This window comes from Xiphophorus maculatus, chromosome 1 (genome assembly GCF_002775205.1).
Source record: "Xiphophorus maculatus strain JP 163 A chromosome 1, X_maculatus-5.0-male, whole genome shotgun sequence".
NCBI classification, from domain to species: domain Eukaryota; kingdom Metazoa; phylum Chordata; class Actinopteri; order Cyprinodontiformes; family Poeciliidae; genus Xiphophorus; species Xiphophorus maculatus.
This window is the reverse complement of record NC_036443.1, coordinates 20,721,266-20,745,517: the sequence shown is the minus strand read 5'-3', so window position 1 is coordinate 20,745,517 and position 24,252 is coordinate 20,721,266. Positions and strand designations below refer to the sequence as shown.

General features: G+C 38.2%; 2 protein-coding genes across 3 annotated transcripts in view; both read left to right on the top strand.

Annotated features, from left to right (window-relative positions):
• LOC102219407 (FYVE, RhoGEF and PH domain-containing protein 3-like) overlaps positions 1 to 10,839 on the top strand; it is a 65,649-nt gene extending 54,810 nt beyond the window's left edge. For both annotated transcript variants that reach the window (XM_023336204.1, XM_023336202.1), the window contains exons 9-19: positions 41 to 99; positions 585 to 731; positions 831 to 923; positions 1,002 to 1,081; positions 2,544 to 2,574; positions 3,065 to 3,169; positions 3,623 to 3,664; positions 4,502 to 4,603; positions 4,737 to 4,865; positions 6,497 to 6,637; positions 9,347 to 10,839. In XM_023336204.1, coding sequence (XP_023191972.1) covers positions 41 to 99; positions 585 to 731; positions 831 to 923; positions 1,002 to 1,081; positions 2,544 to 2,574; positions 3,065 to 3,169; positions 3,623 to 3,664; positions 4,502 to 4,603; positions 4,737 to 4,865; positions 6,497 to 6,637; positions 9,347 to 9,592 — 1,175 coding nt within the window. In that variant the 3' untranslated portion in view covers positions 9,593 to 10,839. The remainder of the gene's footprint in view (positions 1 to 40; positions 100 to 584; positions 732 to 830; positions 924 to 1,001; positions 1,082 to 2,543; positions 2,575 to 3,064; positions 3,170 to 3,622; positions 3,665 to 4,501; positions 4,604 to 4,736; positions 4,866 to 6,496; positions 6,638 to 9,346) is intronic.
• A 9,714-nt stretch (positions 10,840 to 20,553) lies between these two features.
• Positions 20,554 to 24,252, top strand: part of LOC102219148 (sushi domain-containing protein 3-like) — a 5,592-nt gene continuing 1,893 nt past the window's right edge. Inside the window, exons 1-3 of the mRNA XM_005805694.2 lie at positions 20,554 to 20,930; positions 23,150 to 23,344; positions 23,886 to 24,033. Coding sequence (XP_005805751.1) covers positions 20,855 to 20,930; positions 23,150 to 23,344; positions 23,886 to 24,033 — 419 coding nt within the window. The 5' untranslated portion in view covers positions 20,554 to 20,854. The remainder of the gene's footprint in view (positions 20,931 to 23,149; positions 23,345 to 23,885; positions 24,034 to 24,252) is intronic.

Here is a 24,252-nt window from a genome sequence, read left to right as displayed (position 1 = left end):
ATTTTGCACTTTTTAATCACTGTTCATATTTGCACTGCAGAGGCACTGGAGTTGATCTCTACTGCAGCCAACCACTCCAATGCAGCAATCAGGAAAATGGTATGGCCGTACATTTTTTTACACACAAACTATCGTACCTATTTTCATCTCTCTGGTGTTGTCTTGGTCAGCTTTATAAGAACAAGTTACCCAATCAGACACTTGCTAATGTTGTCTCCCTATCAGCGGCATTGCGTTAACCCAGACAGGAAGTTGCTGCTTCCTGCCTGATGTGTCATGACTGAGGTATCATGGCCGCATGGTTTCAACACTGGTCCTCTGCTTTCCTTTTATTTGCCTCTCTATAATACCTGTTTCTCACACATCCTTCAAACAACTTACAAATGCCAGTATGAAGAGGACAAAACTTCTGCTTTAGAACTTTTAATGTGAAACTTAAAATAAATAAATAAAAAAAAAGAGCCTGACACAGATCACCACCAGAGGGAGAGCTAAGCTTAGAGCTCCATCTGTCTTCTGACTGGAGAGTGCCTCTGCTCCTCTCATCCTCCTGTTTTCTGTTATTTTTATTTTTATTTTTTCAGGAAAAGATGAACAAGCTGTTGGAGGTTTATGAGAGGCTCGGGGGAGAGGAGGACATAGTAAATCCTGCCAATGAACTCATAAAAGAAGGGCATATTAAAAAGATGTCAGCCAAAAATGGAACAGCACAAGACCGATACCTCTACTTGGTGAGAAGACTATGCAACTATAGACGCGTCACGCAGACTCAGAATGGTTTTTAATGTCAGATCTGCTCAATAAATGCTTAACATCTTTTTCATTTTCAGTTCAACAATATGGTGCTATACTGCGTCCCTAAACTCAGACTGATGGGCCAGAAGTTCAGTGTCAGAGAGAGGATTGACATTGCAGGAATGGAGGTATAATCCTGTTGTATTTTTTCTGCTTGCATTGTCATGCGTTTAATCCACATTTATTCTGCTTTTTTTTAATCTCAGGTCCAAGAAAATGTGAAGCAGAACCTTCCTCACACATTTGTTATAATTGGTAAACAACGTTCACTGGAGCTGCAGGCTAGGTAAAGGCAATTAAAATCGACCAATGACCCACACTCATATGAATTCAGACGTGGTAGTGATTGAGTTCATATCTGTTTTGTGTATAGGCAAGTATAAGATTATTATGGTGTGACAACATGGAGTAAAAATGCCACCGTTTCACAGTATCCACATGTACACTTTAAACCAAAATGTATTAATGATGTAACTGATTTAATTTAAAAACAGAAATACAAAATATTGATCACAGATAGGTTATCTGTACTGTAACCTTTATGTATTGTTTATTTTTAATGACATATTTTAATGCTAAGTGCTTAATATTATGCCTTTTAGTTGTTCCGGTCTACTGATGAACTCTGGGAGTCTCGAACATTTTCATTAAGTGTATGAATAGACGGATTGTCAGCTCATATAGCCTGCAGTCATTTACTGAGGGTAGTCCCTCATTGGTTGCTAACAAATTAGGCTACTTTTATTAAAGCGATGGGTGGTGCACTTTTAGTTTTCAAGTCAGGAAACCATAAATATTTCCAAACAAAGATGGATTGTTTTCCTTGTAAGACAGGAATGTGTCACTGTCTACTTTTTGCAAGTTGACTGACAACGTGGAGCAAAAGATTGGGGAGAAAACAGCCCTGCTGTCCTCTGTGCTGCGAACATATCACTCCAATCAGTGGTTAATTAGTCTAATTAAAATACTTCTTGCTGTAGGTTTTAAAGGATGGAAATATGGTAGTTTACTTCTTAAGCTATTATGGTGCAGTTTTACTTAAAAGTATATTTTTTCTGAGCATAGCAAAACAATTAAATATTTTTGAATATGCTTTGACATGTTTTTATTTTCATTTGTATTCATAATTTTCTAAAGTTTCTGAATTGTTGAACGAAAACCAAAAGAAGCCATCTTCAGGAGGAGACACAGTAAACCTGCTGTGGTCAGATGAAATCCAAATGTAACTTTTTGGCCTACATGCAGAATGTTGTGTGGTTGAAAACTAATCGGTGCATCATCCTGAACAAACAATCGTCATAGTAAAGAATACGTGACTCTGCTTCATGATGAGTTGGAACAAGTGGAAAGATGGTGGTGGTGGCAGCATCATGCCATAGGGATGTTTCTTTTCTTCAGCAGGGACAGAAATGAGGACAAATACAATCTAAAAAGGTTAATAAGATAGGAAAACTACTACAAGGAAAGGTCTACTACATATTTAACCTGGTCTCTTCTGTAAAACGTGCATAAATATGAGCCTGCATGGCTAAATGTGACTTATTTACATGATGAACTAATGTACTCTTGCTTACAAGTGTGCTGTCCATTTTAAATTAAATTAAGGTAAAGATAAACTAGTTTTTATAATGTCTTATTTAATTTCATTTAAGCAGTTTCACATTTCTGTAAACTTAATTTCTAGTGTGGAGAAAATGTCAAATTTTTATCTAAATATTTAATTAGAATGAAATGTCTTTGCTCTACAGGACAGCAGAGGAGAAGGAAGATTGGATCCAGGCAAGAATTACCACACCCACACACATGAGCTCGCCATCTGAGTCCCTGAAGGACAGACGGCACTCCAGTCATTCTTTTTTATCAGGGAATGGAAATAGCATAAATCCTATTAGATCATTTTTTCAGTATTTGAGTCTTGCTGAACTGTAATAAAATATTTTTTAAATTATTTATCCCATTACAATGAGGCAGCAATGCATTCTGCTGATTTGACAAGGGACTAATAGTTTTAAACACTGGGCTTACTGCTGGTATGTAACAATGAGTGATGAGTGGAAATTATTATATGGTAGCCTAATCAAGATTGATGATATAGTGGAAGGTAAACAGAAAGCTGCAGTAGTGGGATTGTGATGCGTTCAGTCTGAGTTTATCTTCTGAGCCCAGATGGGATCTGAAGATAAGATCAGAAATGGTTATAATGCTCCAGCCATGTGCTGCAGGTTTTCAATCTTTTTCCTGTCTGTCTCTTCTGTCCTCTCACTCTCAGGTGATCAAGGCCACCATCGAACGGCACAAACAAAACAGCGAAACGTTCAATAAAGCTTTCAGTAGCTCCTTCTCCCGTGAAGACGACCATGTGCCGGAGTCTCCGGTGAGTGTCGATCTCCCCGTCCTCTCTTAATTACTCCATTGTGAAGTCAGAGTGAGGGTCATGATGTCCAGTGAATCATGGCAGACGAATGATCCACCAAACGATTTTGTCATAGTCTGGCCTTTGTCTGCCAGAACAGCCCTCCATCTATGGATGTGGGTAGAATCACACAGACAAAACACTCCCAGAAAGAGGCTCTTTATTTCCACATGTAGCGTCTGCGAGTCTCTTCTCCCAGAGATGGCTCATGACCAAATAGGGAAAGCACAAGTCAAAGTTTATACTGAACAGTTATGGATCTTCTTTGACCCACTTTGTGTTGGCCTTAGCTGGAACCAAGCCAAACACTTCCTTCAGACTCCTGAGAGGGGGTTTAGGCTGGCACCTAGTGGTAGAAATAGACTACTGCAGGAAGATGATGTCCTTGCTGAGAGTTTTTCTTCTTGTCCTCAGGGTCCCAACACTTTTATGGAGTCAGATGGACTTCATGAGAGGGTAAGATGCTGTCATATTCTCTTGCATTATAACTGTTCAGACATTACTCATGTTTACATGATTTATCTACTAGCATACAAACAATAATTAAAATACAAGCATAGCTTATATAAATGGACACCTATATGTTTTAAACTGTTACAAATGGTTTATCAGATGTAAATATAAATATAAAGAAAGAATAAAAGTGCATATGAAGCTAAGTGTAAGTATAATTTTAGTGTTAAGACACAAAGCATATTAAAATCTGTATTTCACAAATATACTTTTAAAATCTTGTAAAAATCAATATTGAAAAATTTTAGTAGATTTTTAAAATATAGAAACATTTCTGCATTATTTGAACATTACTTGTTCAAATAAATACATTTATACATCAATGTCACATAGAGTATATTTTTTGTAATATGGATTTTAAAAGTCTACTACAGTACAGTTTAAAACAAGTGTAAAACTACTTGACATTTTACACTTTTTCATTGTATGTTTTTCTTAGTGTATTGGACTCATTTTATTCAAAATCTCGATATCCTTTAACTAAATCAAAGTGGATTATTTTTCCATCTAGGGTTTGATGATTTCTTTCACACTTTTTTCATAATGTGCTAAAAACGTTCAGTTTGTAGAGAATGTGTTTACTCTGATGGAATCTGCTAAAATGCATCCACAATAAGAAAATTTGTCTAGCTGACTGAGACAAACAACTTTTTGTAACTCTGCCTTTAACAGAAGTATGAAAAGGAAGACAAAGCAAACTATCGGATGTTGCTTCCTCTTAACTTGTTGCAACTCCTTAACATACCTTCCTGTTGTTTTTTTATGATTTTTATTTTTTAGAAAATCTCCAGGAAGAAGGATAAAGAGAAGCAGACATGCAGAGGCTGCCATGAGAGCTTCAATTTCACAAAGCGCAAGCATCACTGCAAGTCCTGTGGAGTGGTAGGTGCAGAGGAAGCCATTTTATTGTGAGGGATAAAGAAAGGGAATGATGGAAAAGAAAGAGTTGGAACAAGTGGAAAGTATAACCTAGACAGTCAGTGTGCTGTTTTTTTCCCACTGTGTCTGTCTGCAGCCCATCTGTGCAAAATGTTCAAAGACCTTGGACAACAAAACGAGCCGAGTGTGTCCCGAATGTTTCGAAGCCAGCCTCAGCGTTGAAATGATGTGTGGAGGTGAACAGAAGAGAAAAGCTGCACCTGAGGTAAAATATTACTAAAAGTTGGCGTACTTATAATGAAAGAAGTGCATAATTGTAACAGGAAAGTACAAACACACATGATTTCCAAAGAAAAATTAATTATCAAAAATAAATCAGAAGAGTGTGGGATGTATTTATATTACACCTCCTCCTTTACCTCAGGTCTAATATAAAACTATATTGTCTTCAGAAGTCTTCTAATGAGTTAAGTATAAGTACAGCTGTTCTGTTTGGGTCTGAGAAGTTTGTTAGAGAACAGCAGTGAAGAAAATGCATTGTGAAGACCAAAGAACATGGCAGACAGTTCAGGAAGAAAGTTGAGTTATAAAACATACATTAACATCCAAGGGAGAACAGTTCTATTGTCTAAACATAGAAAGCACACAGCACTTCTGCAAACCTACCAGGGCATGGCTGTCCACATAAACCGTACAATCAGAGAATAGCCAGGAGGCCCGTGGTAACTGGAGGAGCTGCAGAGATTGACAGCTCAGGTGGGAGACAGAACAACTTGTAGTTTTGCTTTCTACAAATGTGACCTTAATGGAGCAAGAAGACAAACCATAAAAAGTCAAGTGCTCAACAGGCAAAACCATGGAAGGAAGTATTGTCATGGTTGTGGCAACATTATACTATGGGAAGACCTTTCTCCTGCAGCAGGTTTTACAAAGCATTGAATCAGGGAGGCCAAATACAAATGCTCATCACATCTCTGCTTTTTATTTGTAAAAAAAAAAAAAAAAAAGAAAACATGAAAACCATATAACATTATTCTTCAATGCGCTTGAGCTTTCCATTGTCTGTCCTACAAAATCCAGATACAATACATGACTGTTTCTGATTGGAAAGAGATTATATATTAAAAAGTCCAAGTGAGAAGTCCATGTCAAACAGTATGGACTTAAGCTGCTACCCTTGCATCAGTTATGCCAGAGAAATAACAGTTATGCCTCTTGCATGGAATATTAGTATTAAAATAACATTGCATGATCTCATAAGGTGACTGTTTTCACACAATGCACTAAAGTACACTTTGTACATATAGTGAGGACTCATATTCTCTCTAGAAGATAAGCCAAACTCCCTATGATGGCTAGTAATTATGCTAATACGATCTCAGCTATAGTCTGGCTCAGTCGCCTCTGCTGACATGACAGTCTGGCATCTTCAGGTGTCTTACCTGACTGCCTGTCTTGTCTTTCAGATGAGCAATCTTCTCTATGTTCACTCTATACCTACAACAAGCCACTGACTACACAGTTTGCTGAAGGAGGTTACTGGAGTAGTCACACCTTTGTGTTTCAGATTCATTTCATGTGTTTAAATGACAAGACTCCAAAGCTTTGAAAGAACAACCCTGTAGAGAGACATTATCGCCACAAGGGGGAGCTGTAGGTTACAAGAGATTTAGAAAAGGACCACAGAAGCGTAAGCTCCTTTCCCTCAACAAATCCCATTGTGTCCTACATTGTCGTTACATAAGATTGGAGGATATGTCCTCTCCTTTACTCATCACATTTAAATCCCCGTCAATATTACACAGATACATTTGAATCACAAACTCATTTAAATAAATTCTGCCTGTGATGCTGAACTCTTCTGTTAACCTTAGGTTTTGTTGTTTCTTTGTTTAGAGACAGTTATCTCTGACAGGAGACAGCTGCCTGCTGTGCGGCTACCTCCAGGTCCAGGAGAAGGGGAAGAGTTGGACCAAGATGTGGGTGGCTCTAACGAAGCCTGAGCCACTGGTGCTGTACTTGCAAAGCAGTGGACAGGTAAAACATGTTCACTCTCTGCAGAAAGGTTTTCAAAGAGCTGTATTCAGATTTAGACTTTCTCCTTGACCCTGACAAAGATGGAAAATAACTAGAAGCTCACAAGTTTCATTAATCCAACAAAATAAACCTCAAGAATAGAAACTGAAGTTTCTTGATTTCTTTCTCCAAGATGAGACAGGACAGCCTGAATTATAGAAACAGTGATAGAGGCAGTGGACACACATATGCCTCACTGGAAAAACAAGGTTTGACAGCTTCGATCTGGGGAGATATCAAGATGAGATTAACCACCTAGCAGTATCTCCATATCTCTACTTTAAATCACCCAATTTTGTCCTCCAAGATATCAAAGCTCGCCCCAACAGACTGGGTCTCATTTCATTGAGTCTACCTGCAGAATCTAGGAGTGTAGAGCAGTGTTTCCCAACCCTCGTCCTCGGGTTGTTCTTTACCTTTTAGATGTTTCTCTGCTTTAACACACACGATTCAGATTATTAGCAGTTCAGCAAAAACCTGTAGATCAGCAATTCAAATCAAGTGTGCCTGAGGCAGGACAACAGTGTGCCTGGAGGACCAGATTTGTGAAACACTGGTGTAGAAGATGGAATGACGTCCCTGCAGTCCTGACCTCCGCCCTGCTGGATGTTTGTAGGATCAGCATGGTTGTGCTGTTCATGACATGTAAACTGACATGCAACAAATACTGGTTGAACAATGTGATGCCATCCCACAAGAGTGTGTGGCCGAGCTGATAACCAGCATGAGGAGAAGGTGCCAGCCTGTTGGGGGCTGTGTACCGTTGTCCCATACATCACTGTAGACCCTGTTTGTGAAGTAAATAAGTGGTTAAGTAGTCAAAATGTCTTGATTCTACAAATTTTAATTATCCAATCCATTAAACATCAAGTAAGAGGCAACAAGCACTTTGGCGCTGACAAAGAGGGTTTGGCTCAACACACACACACACACACACACGCAACTCTGCTCCGCACAGATGCATTTTCCTTACAAATGTGGCTCAATTTAAAGGAAAATGAGCAGCCTTTCCTACATTAGACAATCAAATAGTTAAAAACCAGCATTATAACAAAGAATCGATTCTTACCACAAATACAAAATGATTCATGGGTCTTTTAGCAGATATGGGCCATAAGTATAAAACTTTAAGAAAAACTGAAAAATTGTTCATCTTCCCTTGCTTTAGGACAATCTCGCTCTAAAAAAATCATTTAAACAATTTTGTGGGGTTTTCACACCTTTTTCTGAAATGCCTGTTGACAATGCTGTGGAAACATGATGAAATTTCTAGTTATTTTATTCAGAATGAAAAATCATTGTTAATAATGATTGGAGTGGCTCTATTTCCTCACTCCAAAGTACACCGTCAGTGTGTGTAACTGTTTTTATTAAGCGTTCATCACATGCAAATTACGAGAACTAGTTTTCAATTAGTTCAGAAATGCTAATTCTTTCAAATTTGTTATTGAACCTTCATTCAACTCTGTATTTAAAAAAAACTGATTTAAAATATCTTAGACTATGTCAAAAGAGTAACAGCTACTAAAAATGTTTTTGGTTGTTTATATAAAAAATAGAATGGTCACCGTTTCATCTGAGCTGTTGTTCAGATATTCAGATTCAGAGCTCATCTGTTCAAAACAGAGCTTTTAATTCCTATATACAGGATATATAAGAGAGTAAAGCAGGGATTAAACAACCGGATTGGAATGGCAGTATCATTTAATGGGAAAGCACTGCTCCCTATGCTTAGCAAAGATCCTGCACACATAAAACCAAACAAAGTTGGCTATGCTTTCAACAGACAGCCTATAAATCTGCATCTTAGCAACCAGGGTGTCACATTATAGACAGTAATTATTAGTCTGTATGCATGATTCAACCATATATTGAGGTTTTCAGCAAGTAATGTTGAGATTTTTTTGTTTTATTCACAACAGAATGCACTAAAGGGAGAAGCCTCACTGCATTTCATTTCTAAGATTAATGTCCCACTCCCACAGCTGGAAGCTGCCATCACAAAGATTAGGATTAATAGAAGATGGATGAGCATTTCCTGAATCAACAGAATGAAAGAAGGGGGGATGGGAGAGAGCTGTGCATCTCTCATGAAATACAAGTGCACCTTGATGAATTAAAATATCCTCAAAGAATATCTGGTGTTAAATTATATATATACATATAGATAGAGCAGGTTTACCCATAAGGAGAAGAAGAAATATCCTTTATTGTTCCACAGTGGGGAAATTCAGGTGTAAAAAAAAATATAAAAAATGTTTTTGTTTTTTTTTTTATCTAAAGGGTAGTTGCTAAAAACTGGAGGTACAATAATTTTCTGTATCCAAGCATATAGTTGGAAAGCTAAGTAGAAGAAAAAAGTATGAAGAATCAACCATAAGCAACTGGAATAACTGCAGATTTCAGTATTATTGTGAAGGATATATACTTAGTCCACCCCTAATACCTATAATAGTTCACTGTGTTTGTGTGTGTGTATATTTTAATCTATATTAGTTTAATTGTTTGAAGTGAAATAAAGTAAACTTTTTAATGATATTTTTAATTTATTGAGATGTAAAAGTAGCGTATATGCAAGCTGTAACTCTTAAAAGTTATAAAATGTTCTTTATTTTGTTGAGTTAAAAACGTCACCTTTACCTTAAAATCAAATTTTCTACTGTTTTGCAGGACTTGAAAGGGTCGCGGGCTGTCCCTCTGCCCGGCTTCGAGGTGAGCACGGTCCTATCGGCCACAGCTGACAAACCAGAAGTCAAACACGTGTTCAAGCTCAGCCACTCCCAGCAAATCTTCCTCCTAAGTGCCCAAGATGCAGAACTTCAGGCCAAATGGGTGGAAGTCCTCTCCAAAGCTTCCCGTGGCGAAGCGCCTGCTGAGGCATCGATGAGCCTGACTGAACACAGGAAGAGCCAGTAACGGCCATTCTGAAACAGCTGGACTCTCTCCCTCTCCCTCTCCTGTGTATGAAGCACACATTACTTGAATTCACTTTACCTTGGCACTTTTGTTTTCTCTCCTCTTTGAATGGACCACTCAGTACTTCCTTGGCCATCTGACTCGTAAACCTCTTGACCACACAGCTACTTCTTTTTCTTCGTCTTTGTGTTTCTTTGAAAACACACAAACCAATACTCCGATGCCACTGGTCATGTTTTATTTCTCAGTGTTTTGAACAACTGGATCTCTGAAGAACATTTATTTGTAATATAACTGAAGGAAAATCCAGTTTTTAGATGAAGTTCTTGTATATTATTCCAAGGTGTCATGAAGCATTAACTCTTAGGTGTCTGTCTTTGCATTAGAGTGCATGTGTGTGTGCGGGCGTGTGTGCGTGTGTAGGCGTGTGTCTGACCGTTTGAATCCCTTCCGGTGTTATACTAAGTATTGAATGCTTGCGTAAGAAACCTTCTCTGTTGCTTTCACTCCTGCTGAGGGCACAGTGTTGGTTCTGTGGGTCTTGTACAGTGTGTGTACTATAATGTGATGTAAGGAAACAAAGTAAAAACAACATTTAACTTAAAAAAAAAACATGCATTTGTGGCTGGCCACCTGATGTTTCCACTTTTAGCCCCCATCCCTCTGACCCTGTCCTGTTTTGGGTTTTTTTTGTGGTACTTTGGTACTGATTCCCTCTCTGTCATTGTCACTGGACCCTGAGACGTCTGATCCGAGTGTGATTTCCACTCACGTTTTGTTGTGCGATAGATCTCGATCACGTGGCTTCACTTCAGGGTCAGCCTTAATATCTCCACTTGCACACAGACAAAGAAACCCCAGTCTGTGCAGTTCAGTCTTTCACTGACTCTCCCTTTTAGTGATGTGATGGAAACCAAGTACTGTACTATTAAGAAAAAAAAAAAAGTTTATTCTGCCTTTCCCCTGCGTACCTTCCCCCTATAAGCACCAGCCTTTAAATAAAAGTAGCAAATAAAGTCATCCTTCAGTCTCCTTTTGCATGTAAACTAACTCATATTTATATGTTGTGCTATGAAAATCTTCCCCTTGTCCCTCTTTTTACGCTTCACAGCTTATTCCTGTTTTTTCCTGTATGTAAGCAGAATCGTCATTGTCTTTGAACGATTGTGCTGTGAAAAAAGAAAGGAGTTGCGCATATCATCAATAAACAAGCATGACTCGTTTGAGGCCATGCTGTCCAGTAAGAACATGTCTTTAGTTTCTCTTCATGAAATAAAAAAGTGTATATATACAGCGCCTCTTGGGTAGAACAATGCAAGCACATGACTCAAAAGTGGACGTAAATAACGCCTGCTTTATAGTTTCATATCACCTCTGAGTTTTTGCAGAAGCACCTTTCACTTCAATTACAGCTGCAAACCATATGGGGTCTCTACCAGCCTATGAATAGATAAAGCAACTCATGTTTTTCTCTGCTTTTACTACCATGGATAGTAAAAGAGGCCCACACTATAATAGAACCTCAGCTGTGTTTTTTACCTATTTTATTTTAGTGTAATTTACCGAAGACAGATACATTTTTCCAGTTGTTTTTGTTCCTCTGTTCTGTTGTTGGTTTGGCCACTGACATGAGAAACTTCTCAGCCTGAAGCTTCTGTGTTTGTAACACAACCCATCACGAAATGTCACAGAATTCCTTTTTTCTTGACATCATTTGTCAAAAAGGGGATTTCTAGATCTTTTGTTGTTGCTGTTGTGTTAAATCAGACAAAATTCAATCCATGTTTCACAAACTGTCCAGTATTTTAGTGATGTTGGGGCTGCCTTCAGTTGTACTCGGAAGAGAGTTTAGTTTTGCCCGTTTACAAGCTGTGTAAACCGAGCTCCGATGTAAAGGAACCCTTGACAACTAAAAGGCTAATATTTTCAGAAAGCATATTTATTAAACTCGAACCAACATTTTGTTTTTCTTTGCATCAGCTAACAAATATGTTAGTATGCTAATTCAGACGTGCAGCTCAGCTATGTGGTCACATTAAATCAGGAAGTTGTACAGTTTATAGTAATCCGCCCAGCAGTTTACAGCCAAGACATCTGAGACATAAAACAGAAATTTAGTGCAGAGAATGTGGCAAGCTCTCCCAAAAGAAGCATGTTTATGTTTGTGTTTTCGGTAATGTCATTAATGGTGGATCATTCTATTTGTACAGTATCACAGTGACATTTTATCTGTCACATAGAGTAAAATGTATCTCCGTTAGCTTTTTAAGCAAAAGTGAAAATTGAAATGTAGTACTCTGTGTCCCTGTGGTGTACAACCATATTGATAGCTGTCACTATAAAAAGGTTTGTCATTCTTTGCTCTGAGTGTGAGGAAACCTGTGATGATCTGATCAAAAACAAGAAAAGGGACTTGCTGAAAAGGCTCTGATCAGTTACCTAATGATTTATGTATTTTGAGGTCAACAAAAGAGACCTGGAAGCTTGTTTTTGGGGAGAAGAATTTTTATTCTGAATAAATTTACAACAACGTAGCAAAACAAATAGAGACTCGGGAATTAAAGGAAAATAAAATCACAACTTGAAAGTGAAAAGTATTAATGGTGGGAAAAGCTAACAGTTGAAAGCTCAGATATGTGTGTGGGTGTGTGTTATAAGGAGGTGTGTATTCGCTGCAGAAAAGTTGTTCCAGCTAGTTTACGTTCATTCATTTTTTGGTACCTCTCTTAGTCTATTATTCTGCCAATTAATTATTTTTTTATATAGTGGAGATTTATTTAATGTGCATATGTAGATAAATTAAATGCACAATGCCCTGTAAACGTATTAATAATGCACAAAAATGTAAATATTTCTATATTTAAAGCTGTTTTTCACAGCTTTAAAAGTTGGTTCTACAGTTTTGATCCAGGGAAGCTGAATGCACATTCACGCCACATTTTCCAGGTTGCTGTGGGATTTTTGTGTGTTTTCTGTAGAAAATTTGAAAGCCATGTAGCCATTTAACAACAGAGATAGAGACAGGAAGAGCTTTGATAGATGCATTGAGTTTATAACATTTTTATTTTCAAAAGTCAAAATTAGGTTTTAGAAAGATAACGTGCTCCGCCACTGTCTGCTGGTGCTGCTGTAAGCTATGGGGCAACATCAGAGCAAAAATGCTGACCACTTCCTTCTGTTGTTATTCAATGTGCTGTACATTCAGAGCAAAGTGGAGCAGGGAGGAAGCTGTGTTCAAAGCTGATTGAGGAGCAAACTACTTGCAGAAAACTCCTATTTTGTTTCATTTCTTTGAGAACAAATCTGAGAAGCTTTTCTCTCATCTTCAAAACTGAAACTTTAGCTAAAAAAAAAAAACTGTCTCAGCTTTGCTGTGTTGTGTTAACCATCTACAGAAGTTCAAAAGATACCTCTGTATCTTTTGATTTTTCTTTTCCTTTGTAATAGTTGTGAAAATGGGTTGTCCAAAAGTACCTCACTCTACAAAGGTATTGCTAGAACTGAAAATAGCTGAACTGTCCTCTACCAGGGGCCCCTAGGCGATTCTCAGTGGCTTTACAAAACAACATTGACCTCTTTGAGACAGCACAAAGGACAGTGCTGGTTGATTGGAACCAGGTTTGCAGGAGCACATTAAAAGGTTGGAAGAAAATAAGAACAACTTAGCTGAAGATGTTTTTGCCATTTCGTGTTCCGAACACAACTTGCTGCTGCTCTCCCACAACAGCTGAGCAGAACAGATTGAAAGGATATGCTGGAGAATAAGCCTCTTAGCATCTGTTTGTGTGTGATAGTGCACATACACTTGTGTGTATTCATACATTTACATACTCTGCTGAAAAAGACAACCTTTTGTTCCTCATTCTCTGACAGTAAATCAGACTCAACTCTCCCTGTCTTGGTCAGTTAAAATTAGAAACTGTTTCTTTTTTGCAACTTGCAACATCTCAGCTAACTTGACATGCTTTTTTTTAAATTATTATTTTAAGGCATCACCTTCAAAAATCAATAAAAATCTGACAAGATAAAAGGAAGAGAATTGCAGATCTTCACAACTGGTCATCCTTGTGTTCAATTTCCAGATGCCTGAAGGTGCAAAGTTTATCTGTCAAACAATAGTAAAGAAGCATGTATAAACACCCATTATATCGTTCAGCATTTAAAAAGGTTCCATGTCCCAGAAATAAACAAATCTAGGTGTGAAATGTTTATATCAGTCCCAAAACAAAACTGAAAGGCTTTGAAGATGCTGGCTCAAACTGATATTAGTCTCATTATCCACATGGAAAGCCATTGCTTCAAAAGCAATATAAAGGCTCAACTATAATCTTGAAATGCTCGCAGGGACAACGGTCATGATAATTGAGACATGTTCTGATAAAACAAAAAATTTAAGTGTTCGGTCATGATGACTATTGTTACATTTGAAAGAAAAAAGTTGATGCTTGCAAACCTGAGAATACCATCCCAACTATGAAGTACAGGAGTGGCAGCATCTTCTTGTTTGCTGGGGTTGCTTACTGAAAGAGGAACTAGTGCACTTCAAAAAATAGATGATATCATGAGGAAAAAACATTATGTGGAAATATTGAAGCAACATCAACAGATGTCAGCCAGGAAGTTAAAGCTCAGTCACTAATGACTATCGACAAAGACCTGAAGTATACCACCAAATTTGTAACAATGTGGATTAAAGACAAGATGGCATTGTTTTTGGACTGGCCATTGTTGAAAGGCAATTCTACTAAATACTAAAGAATGTATGTAAACTTCTGAATTTGAAAGTAGCAATAAAGAACTCAATTAGCCTGGCATTTAGCAAATAAAAATAACGTTTTTTCTGGCTGACCTAAAACAAGCAGTGACAAAGTCATGTAATGTCTGTCAGTTTATATCTAAATACAGACACTATTTATGAATATGCATGAAACAGAATCACTTGCATTTTTGCAAGTTAGCAGAATGACCTGCCTTTCTCCTCTGCTGGTGTATCCATCTCTATCACTGTTTGAATCTATTTGCTAAAGAGCTCAAAGAAGAATGTAACTTTTAGAATCTACTTCCCTTTAGTACATTATTTGGTGAGCTATCTCACTCCAAAAGCAGTGTTTTCTGAGTTGTTGTTTTTTTTTTTTTGTCTTTTTATGCTGATGATCATGTGCCGTTTACAGTTCTCTCTCACACACACTTTGGTCATTTTGCGTGGCATGATGTTGTACTTTATCAACACCCACATACAAGTGCAAATAGGGGAAACTCATTTGCATTCTTCTGGTGAAACAGCGAGACAATTCTCCATTCCTGTACAGGAAGTGGTTGCAACTGTTTCCTGTCACTTTCATGTCTCTAGCTGGTATTTTCAGCCCACTTCTGAGTTTCATTACCTCTGAATGTGTTGTTGCTTTCAAAATTCTTTGCAACAGAAAAATATATTCATGTGGGGTTGCTGCTCAAACTGATACACCTTTAGTCGGATGATTTCATCAACCCACAACCAACTGGAGGTTAGATGTACGTAAGATAGTCTGAAACACAAAACCAAAATATGTGTGTTAACAGGAAATACGCCACCATGTCTTAAGGCAGTTCATTTAAAGTCACAGTCACCTGAAAAGTTTGATTGTCATGGTATCTTATTGTTAATAAAAGTCTTTGATATCGATTTAAAGATGATGATTAAATGTTGAAACAAAGCATATCCAGAACACATTCGGACTTGCTGTATTTTCAGTTCCCATAGGCTTTCCTCTCCTTCAATTTCTTCTTCTGGTAATCAAAAATGTCATTATTTTCAGGTTGAGGAAGACTTAAACCTTGGCCTGATGCAGGCAAAATTGTAGCAAAATGGAAACTTAATGAAAACTTGCAGCCTGAGATGACACAGAGGGAAGAACACAATGAGAGGTGAACCAGCAAAAGTAGTACTACCGTTTGGTTCTGGAAAGGATTGAAAGCAAACCAGGATAATAAATCCATGGAGAGTGATTACAAAAGCAAGACATCAAGCCACTTGAAACCCTCTGCTTGAGGCAGAGACTGTCCCTCAGCCGAGAAGGACAGTACATCTATTTCCTGTAGAGAAATATGCGTTAGAGTAGATAAGTCTTTCTCTGACCGCCTAAATGATTTTATTGCACAGTGAAAGTCTTTAGACGCCAATGTTGAATATAAAATACTCTGCACACTTGCCTCTTCCTGAAGAAGAGAGAGAAGAGCTCACATCGTGAAAACAATGATTTGTTGGAAAAACATGATGATGTAATCTCTCGCCTTGCCTGTCTCCACTTCAGATTGTTATTGATGCATTTATATAAAAACATCCTTTCATCTTCAAAGCTGCATATGAGACTCTGCGGTTCCCAAACCAGACTCCCTCATCTCCACAACTTCACCTTGAATCCTGTCCAGAAACACTACAGACTGTGCTGGCGACAAGGCGAGCAGCTTCAATGCAATCCAACCTGCGAGCAAGCTTGACTTTAAACTGAGAACACGGAAGCACCTCTTGATTTTTTTACGCAATGGCTGGATAAAGCTAAAAATCTACCCATGGCATCCATACTTATATTATATTGATGCACTCCACCATGCAGTGTCATTGGTGACACAATGTCAGCTTTCTCTTGATAAAAGATCCGCAACCTTTACAATAGAAAGAAACGTTTTTGTCCTCCATCCAACTAAATAAAAGTTGTTTAGAGTTGTTAATGTGAAAGAAGCCTTTTCCCTTTGTTAAAAATCCACTTGGAGACATTATCTATAGGAAAATGGTTGGCATTTTTAAAGAACCACAATCTGAGAAACAGTTCCCATGAGAAGAAAATTACAGTACAGACCAAACGTTTGGACACAACTGTGTGTCCAAACTTGTGGTCTGTACTGTAGACCTAAAGAAATGACAGAATTTTACTGTCATTCTATTAGGGAAATTTATGGTTCAATAAAAAAATAAAACCATTAAAACTTGCATTGTTTATTACATCTATATTTAAAGAGTTAGTTAGTTATTTATAAAAATTTTTTTGCCAAAGATATTAAAAGGAAGGTCCAAAAAGCCAGTTTTGACTCCTAAACTGCAGGTGGCAAACCCCTTCTTAACATTCATAAAATGAATGTGGACTTTTGTTTTCATCCGATTTTAAACCTGTAATCTATTTTTTTTTTCACCATCGACCAATCTATTTTCTACTAAATTACGCAAAAGCTGGACCGAGCATGAAGAAAACTGCATATAAAATTTATAAAAGTAAACAATTTGTTTCAGGCCATTTCAGGCCAAAATGACGTAAAACTCCAGGTGAGACATAACAGCCAAACTTATCACCAGCTTGTAGGTCACGCTCTAAAATGAAAACAAGAAGCTTCTGAAGCAGATTGAAGGACATTTGGCAGCAGCTCCTAGTTAAAAAAATATTACATATGGTGCAGTAGAACAAAATGACAATGTGTAAGTTGCTGAAAGTAAAATAAAAGAGCGTTGTAATCTGATATATAATTCTGAAATACACTGATGGAGAAACTTAGTTGCCCTTAAAAAGCAGGGATTGTAGTTTTCACAATGAAAGATTTCTCATCTGCAGAATCAGGTGGCACGCAAGCAGTGAGTCCCTGAAACAATGTGAGACAAAACAAAACCACTACAGAAGCAAACAACGAGGAATGATCAAGCAGTAGTAACTAATGAAACAAATTACCATTAATGTATATTTAGAAGCATTAGCTACTTGGTTATGAAAGAGTTAATGTATGAATGTGTGCATAATTAAGTACCTTACATGATTAAATCTAAAAAAAAAAAAAAGATATTTTTACCTAAGTAAATTTCTTATCCTGCTTCTGTCACAGGAAGATCGTCTGTGTCCACTTTACAAGCTGAGTACATCTAAGGCAGCTCTGCATTTCAAGAAAAGCTTGATCAACCCAACTTCCTCGTGAAATTTCATATTTCATACTCCTTCAGTGAGTACATACAGATTGATGGCACAGTCCCATCACTCATAGCCACAGTCCAGCTTGAAAAATTGATTCTTTCACAGATTACAGACATAGACAACACAAACAGAACCATTAATGAGGCTGTAGAAGGACCATCGCTGTGTGGAAAGCACAGAGAGAGAGAAATAGCTGGCATCCTTTCTGAAGTATTCTCTTCTGCCTTTGAGAGGGTTGGTCTGACGCATGTACCACTCAGCGGCAAACACAGACAGCTCATCTTTAATGAGGCTCTGGCTTTGAGATTAAATGGTTTCTTGGAATACGTCAACGTTCCAGAAAATTCTGTTAATCTAAATGAAAGATTGTTTTATGATTCACACTTTTAATCAGAAATCTCTCACTGACGCATCAATTCATCTCTTACAAAGAAAAATACATAAAGGCCATATATTTTATATTTTATAGCCAAAAGAAACCTAAATATATCCCAGTTGACTTTTTTTCTTTGCAGAAGTTATGTTTAAAATGCTGTTTTCAGATACGAAAAGGCCCTTTTGAGTTGAAACCCTAAACTGGTTATGCGTATTTACATACTGATGATGGAGATAATGTGCATGGTAATATCAAAACAGATTATTAAGATAATATGAATACATAAAGATACCTTTATGTATTTATATATTGAATATATGTTGGTGTTCATTGGCTACAGACAGTGTCAGGATCTTGTTCCTTTAGTGTATTTTTGTGAAAGTGTGAATCTGTCCGCATAGAGGATCTCTGTTTGAGGGCATAGCCAACCTGCAGCACACAAATTCTTCACCTGATGGTTCATCTTACTGGCGCTGCATGTGGCTCAGGACATTACCTCAAAACATAGCAAGAAGCTTATTGTGCAATTTTGCCACAAAGTATTTGCAATAAAGGTTCATCAGTGCTTATAAGTTTCTCAGTAGGATGCCAGTTTGTTGGATCTCCAAGCTCCTGTTTGTCTCTCAGACATCATATGAATACACTGTCAGAATTTAGAATCTCTCTTTGGCATCTTTCATCTGCCTTGTGCTGCCTTAGATTTTCTTTTACAAAGTCATAAACAAAAACAACAACATATCATCTTAGTGCTCTTTAGCAGAGAAAACAGACACTATTGCTATCAACTCTCTCCTCGTTTGTACTGCTCAAAGTACGAACAACTCAAGCCAGGATGGAGACTCGACTGGAATCCACTGAAAAGCTAAACTGTACACAACGGCAGAATTAAACGTTGCTGTTGCTGTACATACCCAATTTAGAGGATATTTTGAACAATTTCAGCAGAATCGTTTCCAAAATGTCTCTATTACACTGTTTGTATAATTTCCCCCTCAGCATCTTTTGAAAGATGTTTTCATTTCTGTTCTTTGAATTCCCACCAGACTAATGCACTTAGAGAAGCTCAGTATTTGGTGATGTGCAAGGATGGTGTTATGCAACACCATTACTCGAGTGCAGGTATTATAAGCACCCTTTTCTTGTTTTCTAAAAGTTCTACTCATGACACATCAGTAAAGACAATACATTCACTTAGAATAACCTTTGAGTGAAACAAAGCCTCCGTAAGGTTGGAGCTCCTCAGATACTCAGAGATGTGTCTGTTATTCTCACAGCATGAAGCTGTGAAGCCACAATACATCATGTTCCTGGATCCACCTGTACCTTGCACAAAAGTGCACTTCTGCTTTAACATGCAAGATTAAACAAACAAACTGAACAAATGTGACTTTCTTTTATAGATTTTTCTATCGTTTTTCTTTCTTAGCTATTTGAAATCTGGTATAATTTTGCTTAATGACACCATAACATGTTATTTTAACTCTTATCTTATTGCAGCAGGCGGAATACACGCACAAGATCTTGTTCTAACATACCCTTTCACAAAAGCTGTATCGAAAAACAGTTTCAAAAGTATAACGAAGTGAGAAAAAGAAAGGGAAGTGACAAAGTTTGCTCACATAATATAATTAAATGATGCATAAACTCATTAACAAAGTTATCTTTGGAGGGAATAATATATAGCAGCTTGACACTTCTATTTATTTTCATTAAGCACAATACTTCAAAAGATAACTTCTGCAAAAAACTATTCAGAGGCTAAAGTGGTAAAATTTGTGACATACAGCAGCACACTACCGTTTCTAAAAAAAGTATTGACTATAAGATAAGACTATTGAGTATAGTTTTATTTCAATCACAAAACTAATTTCATTTTATTAGGACTTTATGTGATGGTCAAAACAACAGTGAATAACATGAAGTGGAGTGAAAATTATGTGTCATTTTCTAAACATTTCAAAAAATAAAAATCCTTCATATTTTGTAGACTAAGACGTGCTTCCTGCTGGAAGGTGAGACTCCACACTTCTGAGCTTCATTGTCTGTGCTAAAGAGAAGCGACCCTACACAGCATGATACTGCCACCGTTATGTTTCACAGTGTGGATGGTGTACTCAGTTTGTTTTTCTCCACACATTTTTGCACTCAGACCAAAAACCTCAATCTTGGTCTCATCAGACCAGAGCAGGCTTGTGGAAACTTGTTCACTTAGCTTAGCACCTTCTTTGACTTCCTGTTGCATTTTCACGTTTTTTTGAGAGAGAAATCTAAGAGTTCTCTTGTCATCTTTGTATTCTGTCTAAGCATACATTTCTTCAGCTCCTGTAGCGTCACCATGAGTTTTCTTTTAGGTGTTTTTCTCCTTGCCTGCTCTGCCCATTTTGCTGGAAAAGTACTGCTGCTGTTGAGATATCTTTATATTTTCAAATAATAGAGTAGAGTTCTTGATCTTTGTGATGCTCAGTGTTCACTGATGAACAAAGAGGACAGCTGGTTTTAGCTTGAAGTTAAAATACACGTTGATTAATTATTTTTTAGGCAGCCTTCAGACGTTGAGGGTGAAGCTCGGGTGAAATGCCGTTCCAGAAATGCAGACAAGAAATGTGTCTTGACTGATATTCTGCTCACTCACGCCCTAACCTGACATAATCCACAGAGTCTGTTCTACTTTGGTTGACAAGGTCTCGACTGTTCATCCTCTCGCGCGACAGCAGTTCCGCAGCCGCGCGCCACCCAGTCTGAAGTTCAAGCGAGGCGGAGCGGCTCGCAGGGAGGACGCTGTGGCTGAAGAGTTTTATCACTCGGAGAAACTGGGGACACTGAAGCTCAAACGCCTCACAAGCAGCGAGTCATTTATTTATTTTGCACCTGAGACAGAGGGGGGTCCAGGAGCGTTGCCTTTACGCGCGTCAAAAAAAGGAGAGCGGAGTGTGAGCGCATCTGCCTGCTGCCAACATGTCCGCAGCCACAGCCTCAGTAGCAGATGTGAGGCTAGAGAATAAAGAAGACATCCGTACCCGGAGCAAACCAGGTAAGACCAACTGAAGAGCGTCTTTATGTTTGTAGGATCGAGCCCTTTTGGTTTTATTGGAGACCATAGGAGAGGGTTTGGCACTTTGGTGTCAGTTTCTTTCTCGTGCTTCTTGATCACACGTTTCACCCAAAAATGTCAGTTTTAGAAATTAAATGTACTCTGAATGCGTGTCAGAGAGAGATGAGGAGTTTAAAAGTGGACCTGCCTGTTCAATATCGTCAAAACCATCTAGTGTGACTGCATTAGAATTAAAAGAAAGGAAGAAAGATAGGAAGAAAGAACTAAGAAGTAAAAGGGTATGAAAAATAATGCACAGCTGGAAATCCTTTACAAACCATCCGTCACAGATGTTACAAAAAGCCTATACACTTTCTAATTTGATCTAAAATGTGTCCATGTGTTGCATACATGTGGATGTGATTAGGTAATACTGACAGTGAACATGGGAGTAGCCCTGTTTTGTTTAATCCCAGTTGGCCCGTTTTAAAATCTGATCTGTGGGAGAAAATATGTTCTGTGTTTGTTTCTAACTGTCTCTTCTTTTCTGTTGTATCCTGACAGTAAATTCAGTTTTTGTGATCAGGTGCAGCACATGATGAGTGCTGCCAAAGTTTTTATACCTCTTGAAACTTTTTCCACACAAACTGTAGTGTTTTATTTGGATTCCATGTAATGGAGAGCATAAGAGCATAAAAAAATAGTGGAAAATCATGCAGTAGGACAATAAAGATGCATCTTTTTTAGTTTTTTACATTGCTTCTCTAAATATTTATGTTTCGTCTCCTTTATGCTGATACCCTTAAAGAAATCCAATTACCACCAGAAGTTATTTAGCAACTGAATAAAGTCGACCTATCCAATGTCATCTCAGTATAAATCCAGCTGTGCTTTGTAGGGCTCACAATTTTATTGTAGAACTGAACAAAAAGGATCTTAAAGACAAAGGATCTCAGCAGGAATAAAGTTTGTAGGTTTTGGTTTTAAAAAAGCACTGTTTCACAGTATAAATTAGTATGAACTTGAGACTTCCTGGCCTACATGCTAAATGCAATCTGTGGAGGAAACTAACACCCCACATCACCTTTAGTACACCAAGGATCCCCCCCTGAACCTTTTCTTCAGGAGGGTCTGGGAAGCTGGTCAGAGCTGATGGGTCAACAGATATTTCTAAATCCAGGAAAATTCTGGGGAAAAACAAAACGAACCGTAAGAGACATGAAAAGACTAGTCTTGGGTGGAGGTTCATCTTTCAGTACAAGAATGACCCATAATAGCCAGAACTACAGTAAAATGATTTAAGTTATTGCATGTTTATGTCTTAGAATGCACCTGTCAAAGTCCAGGCAAGAGTTAAAAACTAATGTCTATATATTAGACCCATTCAATCTGACACATTAGAACAACGAGGATTTTTTTTCTGGTTCGCAGGTGCTGGTTGCTTTCAGTGAAACGAAACCTTGAAACAATTGAATAATGTCCTTTCACTTCACCACTATGCAGTATTTATATTGGACTGTCACAGAAGTTTCCAATTAAAAATTATGAAGGTTTGGGGTTTTATTGAGATAAAATGTAGAAAAGGTTGATGGGCTTTCAAAAAAACCTCTGTTTAAGTGTTAGCTGAGAACCAGTTCTTCGCAATAAACAAGATGACTGCTGAAACGAATCCTCCTGCTGTGACATCATGTTTACCGATCATAAGCTTGTTTCATGATGAAGTCATACAGTAGGTGGCTCATCATAGCGTATGCTTGAGCAGTCTGCTGAACACCGTGATGTTCCGTATGACATCCAGTTGTTTAGGTTCCAGATGAGTCTCCATCAACGTCAGGGGCCATGTGTTCAATGATTTATCACACCTCCTGCTTTGATACAGTTGCAGTCGATGCAGCATGCACGAGGCTGCTGGAAGGGGGGCTGTGACTTTGGCACGTACTGCTGTGCCGCCCTGCACGATTTCAGTGCTGATAGCTGTGGAATGACCACCCCGTTCTCCTCTCCAGCGCTTCCTTGTCGGTTTTTGACCATCTGTTTCACCCTGAGTTGTTGTTGTGGAAAGAGAATGAATCATGAATCATCCCGTGTCCCTTCCACAGCAATCTAATGTTTGAGTGAACTTCAAGCACATTTCACATTAGGGGCACGTAACATGGCCATCCCAGAAGCTGTATCTGTTATCTGTTCCTTACCGACTGACCTCCAACTCTCTTCTCTAGGCCGTCAGCAGGCTCAGTGCACGCCGAGGCCCCTGCCGGCTGTGGGCACCCACAGGATCATTAAGGGCAACGGGACCGATGTGGGCACAGTCATTTCCCTGCAGTGCCCAGCTAAACACAAACTGGTGGGCAAAGGTTTGAAGTGTGTCATGGTCACCAACAGCACCCAATGGATGGGCGAGACCTTCTGTCAGCGTAAGTAGAAACAGAGAAGTTAAAACAAAGGCCTAGTATGGCAGCTGATGCAGAGAGAAAAGGGCTAATAGTTACCTAAAGATGCAACCTGCAATATTAGACATGCAATTAAGGCTACAAGTGAAGTTATGTGATGATGCAAAAGTTTTTTTTATACAGGAAACATTAAATTAACTCTAGTGTTGCAACACCTTTGTTGTTTCTGTATTATGCTTAGCATTACTTGTTTTAGGCTAAATTATCAGTGAGAACGCGATGAAAGAGACTCTTTCATATCACACAGAAAACGAAACTTGAAAATGTGCTTTTGGTTGGTTTTCCCAGTTGATAAACTAGCATAAACATGGTCTGAAAACATGTTCAAACCTGCCAGTCCGCAGCAGTTAAAGAATAATGATGTTTACATATGTAACAAGCACAATCTGCACACCAAAGACAGGGTGGTGGTGCATGTCAGATTTTTTTTCATTCTGAAACTGAACATTTGATTTTCTAAGTGAACAAAAATTGTAAATTGATCAAATCTTTTGTCACTCTGCAGCTGTGGCCCCCTATGAGGACTATGGTTTCCGTGTGGCCGTCCTGGCATCCATTATAAGCTCTGGAATTATCCTGCTCATGTCCGTGGCCTTCATCACCTGCTGTTTGCTTGAATGCACCGAAGAGGATAAACATAAAAAGCAAAGGAGGTAAGATGTTTAATGAACATTTTCATCTAGCCTTGCTGTAATAAATGTGTGTAAGTATTCCACTAAATGCACCTTGGAAAAGGTGAAGGTTTTTAAATGGTCACAAATGATACAATGTTTACTTATAAAGAAAAAACTGATGAGTGTCGCACGCATTTAAAATCCAGTGCAATCCAGTGCCGTCAGAAGGCACCTATTTAGGAAATGGCATGTTAAAGG